This window comes from Belonocnema kinseyi, chromosome 9, assembly GCF_010883055.1.
Source record: "Belonocnema kinseyi isolate 2016_QV_RU_SX_M_011 chromosome 9, B_treatae_v1, whole genome shotgun sequence".
Classification (NCBI taxonomy): domain Eukaryota; kingdom Metazoa; phylum Arthropoda; class Insecta; order Hymenoptera; family Cynipidae; genus Belonocnema; species Belonocnema kinseyi.
The window spans coordinates 69,362,318-69,366,998 of record NC_046665.1 but is presented as its reverse complement, the minus strand read 5'-3'; the positions used below and the strand labels follow the sequence as shown (position 1 = coordinate 69,366,998).

The following is a 4,681-nucleotide window of genomic DNA, read 5'->3' as shown; positions in this document are numbered from 1 at the left end:
AATATATCTTTTTTTTTAAATGTAATAAAAATGTCTAGATTCTTTTAAAAAAATGTAGGACCTTTACCGTTTTTTTCCGGTTTGTTTTTAAAATTCCAGGAGTTTTTCAGGTTCCTTAGAAACCCTAGATATATGGAGTTTTCAAGAGGCGGGTCTCAAAAACCTGTTACTCCCTGAATTTTCAAATTTTTGAAAAATGATTTCAACCATAAACATCACTCACTCCCCTACAACTCTGATCTTCCAGAAACGGATCGGCAAGATTTTTTTTTTAATTCCAAACTGCTCAATCAACAATTTGTCACCAGGTTCAAGGGACATGTGCATAAAACGCTGGGACTTGAGCAAAATGGAATTAGTTCAGTCTCTGAACAACGCCCACAAAGATTGGATTTTGGGATTATGTATCGTGAACAGTGGATCTGTGATGGTCTCAGGATGTCGAGCTGGTTTGCTACGAGCCTGGTCGGTTCCAAAAGATCAATCTGTAGAATGTTCCCTCCTAGGAGAAGTTCGAGCTCACGGTACCGCCATCAACGCGGTCATAACAAATCATCAAAATATTTTCACCGCGAGCAAGTGAGTATTTTTCTTTTGACTTTTTTTAAACCTTCGTGCAGACTGTATCCAAATATTTCAATTATTCCAAATTTTAATAACCTTCTTTATATTTAAATAGATTTTAGATTATGGTGGGTCGAACATAAAAAATTCTGGTATTCGAAATCGCTACAGCGCAAAAAAGTAACGTATTGGGATCCTAAAAAATAGTAATTAAATTGGAATCGATAGATATGCAGCTTGATTACTCGCGCTCGAAAAAAACATGTTTATAAAATTTTTTGTTTGCAGAGTTTTTAAGTTTTCTTTACTTTACATTTTTTCAAGAGATAATTCAAGAGATAATTTCTATTTACTTCACCTCTGTTTTCGGACAAAATTCTTAACCTCTATGTAAATCAGAGAATTTTTTTCGGGTAGTTGACTTGTGGTTAACAATTTTTTGAACATGCTTAGGCTTTATTAGTATAGAAATATACTAGAAAAACTTCTATTACAGCGTATTTACTCAAATCCTGGTGAAAAAAATCCGTGGCAATTCCAGGTTTTTTACAGGTATAATTTTTCAGTTTCACAGTTTCGCGAGCTTATCATAAATGAAATAAAATTTTAGGGATTCAATTAAGGGATCACCTCATGAAACCCCCGGATAAAAGGTTCTTTTTAAATATTTTTTTTCAAGAAAGAAACGATTACATTCATGATCTTTTAAATTTATTTTTAAGTAATTCTGAACAACACTGCAAAAAAAAATCAAGTGAAAACTTTACAAAATGGCGGCTTTATTCATGGCGGACCGGGAAGCCTCGCGACTGGAGTCGTTGAACGGTGTGCAGGATAGCGTCCGTAATTTTTGTCTGAATTCAATGAACTTTTTTTTACTCAGTACACTTATTTATTCTATATGAACTACTAAAAAGCCAAAGACAATAGAAAATGTACTATTTTGTTCTGTTAAAATCAAAATTTACGATTTTTCGCAGTAAAATTTGTTAATATTGTTGCATAAAAAGTCTAAAAAATGTATAAAATTATGAATATCTGTGGTTCATATAGAATAATTGTTTATTCTCAACAAAATAAAATTTCGTTGAAGTCAATCGGTTGAAAACTTTTTGTGTAATCCTGCACGCCAGTTTGAAAAAATGTGGTTTTAAGAAAACGCGCTTCAAAGTTTTTTTGCGTGACTGACGCGCTCGTGCGCCGAGACACTCTGCGGACTTTATCTTTAGAAATATTCCGAATTTCGATTTAACATTTTACACGCACATTCTCGAATAGTTTTTCTATCGATTAAACAAACAAAAAATGCGATTTTTTTCAGGTTTTCATGAGCTGACCTTAATATGTTTAATTCAGAAAGCTTTAAAAAATTATATTACATAATATTCTTAAATATATATGAATCATCGATTAATTAAATAATATTAAAAACATAAGTAATAATTTCATGAATTTGTCTTTGAACTCCAGGAATACGAATAATAATTCAAACAAGTTTTTATTATATCTTTTTATACTTAAAATATAGTTCATATTTAGGTAAAATTAATGGGGGTACTATATTAAATTCAATTTAAACCGCTTCAAATTCTTAGCTTTTTACGTAAGATATTGCATTTTTAACAAGGTAGATGCATTTTAAAAGAAATAGTTGAATTTTCATCAAAAAAGCTTAATTTTCTATCAAAAAATACGATTTGTAACTAACAATATGAATTTTCAACCATATAGTTCAATTTGTAACTAAAAAAGATATTTTTAAATAAAACAGTGGAATATTTAAATTTTCAGTCAAAAAAATGAACTTTAGCCAGCCATGAATTTTCAACTAAAATGATGAATCTTCAAATGGAATAGATATATTTTTAACTAAAAAGAGAGCTTTTCAAACAATAAGATTAATTTCGTACCCAAAGACGATTTTTTAACTAAGTAAATAAATCGCCTTACGAAAAGAACGAGCTTTCAACAAAATACATGAATTTTCAACTAAATAGGTCAATTTTAAACTAAAAAGATCAGTTTTTACCAAAGATTTAATAGTTTAATTTTTAGTTGCAAAATTAGTTCTTCAAAACAAAACAAAAAACAATTTTGAACAAAAGTTATGAATTTTCAAACAAAGAGATTAATTTTCTATCAAAGAACACGATTTTTCAACAAAATATATGAGTTTTCAACTAAAAAGGGCAAATTTTCAATCAAATAGTTTAATTTTGAACGAAAACATGATCATTTTTCAACAAAAAATGGAATATTTAAATTTTCAGTAAAAAAATTAATTTGCAATAAAACTGATGAATTTTCAATAAAAACTATGAATCTTCAATTGGAATAGTTTAATTTTCAACCAAGAAGTTTAATTACAGTCCAAAACGATCAGTTTTCAAATAAAAACGATAAATGATCAACAATTGTCAACAAAAAATTGAATAGTTTAATTTTCACTTAAAAATATTGATGTTCAATCAAAGAAATTAATTTCCAACTAGAATAGTGACATTTTTTATTTAAAAAAATTAATTAGAAAAAAAAGTTTAAATTTCAACTGGAATAGTTAAATTTTCAGTAAAAAAGATTAATTTTCAGCAAAATAAAAAAAACTTCAACAAAATAGTTATTTTTTCAACCAAAGAGATCAGTTCTGAATTAAAAATGTAGTAGTGGATATTTCAATAAAAAAAGATTTTAATTTTCAATCAAACACAGTTAAATTCAATTGAAAAAGACAACTTTTTAACACGAGTTGATTTTTTATCTAAGATTTTTTAGAGAAAAAATTCACATATACTATAGAATTTTCAACAGAATACATGATTTTTTAATTAAAAACGATAATTTTTCAAACAAAAAAATAGAATAGTTGAGACCTTTCAACTATTCTATTTTTTTTTTTTTTAAATTATCGATTTTAATTAAAAAATCATGTATTCTGTTGAAACAAACAAAATTCTCCGACTTAAAAAAAAATTGCTCTGACATTTCCAGGTTTTTTCAGGCTCCTTTATTATTAGACACCCTGCATTAAACACCAAGTGTTGAAATTTCGCTGTATTTCCAATTTCAATTTCTCGTCCTTGCCGATTTTTTTCCAAGCGTATTAAATAGAATAGAATTATGCAAGCAAGGCATCTTTTAAACATTTGTTTGGAACGCGGGTAACCAAGTTGCATATCTATCAATTCCAAATTACACTTTTTTTCGATTCCAATACGTTTTCTTACGTAGTCGCAATTTAAAATTCCATATTTATTTTCGACCTACTCCATTGTAGATGTAGAGTCTAATCAAGAGAAAAATTCGTAGCAGGTTTAACGGATGGAATGTTGGTTACAGCTCTGGGGAAGTGAAGCTGTGGCGAATTCCCGACTCCTCTTTGACCATGTCAATGTCCACAGTCTCCCTTTAATTTATTCTTTTTATTATTTGCTCTTTGTCAGTTGCTTTCGTTTATTTTTTTTTACATCAGCAATGTGCTACGCATGCCTTCTCCAAATGCAATTGAAACACGAATTGCCTTATTAAGCACTTTTTATGTGAAATTGCTGTGAGAAATATTTATCCAGGGGCAAAGTCGATTATAAGCCAAGGAAACTGTCTAAATGTTGAAAGTTGGTCGGAATTACTTTTGATATCCTTGTTGTTATAGTGAAATTAACTTTATAATTAGCGAGACTGGCTTTAATCGGAGCTTTAATGTAGATTCCAATTTAAAGTAGAACAGTTTTATTTCCCTAAAAAAGTCTCAGAATTTATCCTAACATTGGGCTCAAAGTTATTAAGAAAGTATGCATTCTTTGTTACCTAAACAAATTTTCGAATCGGGTACAGAAAGTTCACATTTTTTTAAAAAAATGGGCCCAACTTGTTTTGAAAAAATGATAATTTCAAAATAATGATTATTATTTATTTTTCTTCATTCTGATGGGAGAATTGCCATTTTTTCGAAATCCACAAAAAAGTACTAAAAAAGTAATAAAATGTCAAACTTTGAAGAGTTCAACAAAAAGTTGCTTTTCCATTTTTCGATGTTTTGTACCTTTTTGAAGTATTTAGGAAAATATTAATTATTTTCTAAAATAAACTTTTTAATAGTTTTTTTTATCAGATTTCGAAA

At 28.5% G+C, this 4,681-nt stretch overlaps 1 protein-coding gene across 1 annotated transcript in view; it reads left to right on the top strand.

Moving 5' to 3' along the window:
• LOC117180589 (kinesin-like protein KIF21A) overlaps positions 1–4,681 on the top strand; it is a 58,001-nt gene that overhangs the window by 51,116 nt on the left and 2,204 nt on the right. Inside the window, exon 14 of the mRNA XM_033373082.1 lies at positions 309–579. Coding sequence (XP_033228973.1) covers positions 309–579 — 271 coding nt within the window. The remainder of the gene's footprint in view (positions 1–308; positions 580–4,681) is intronic.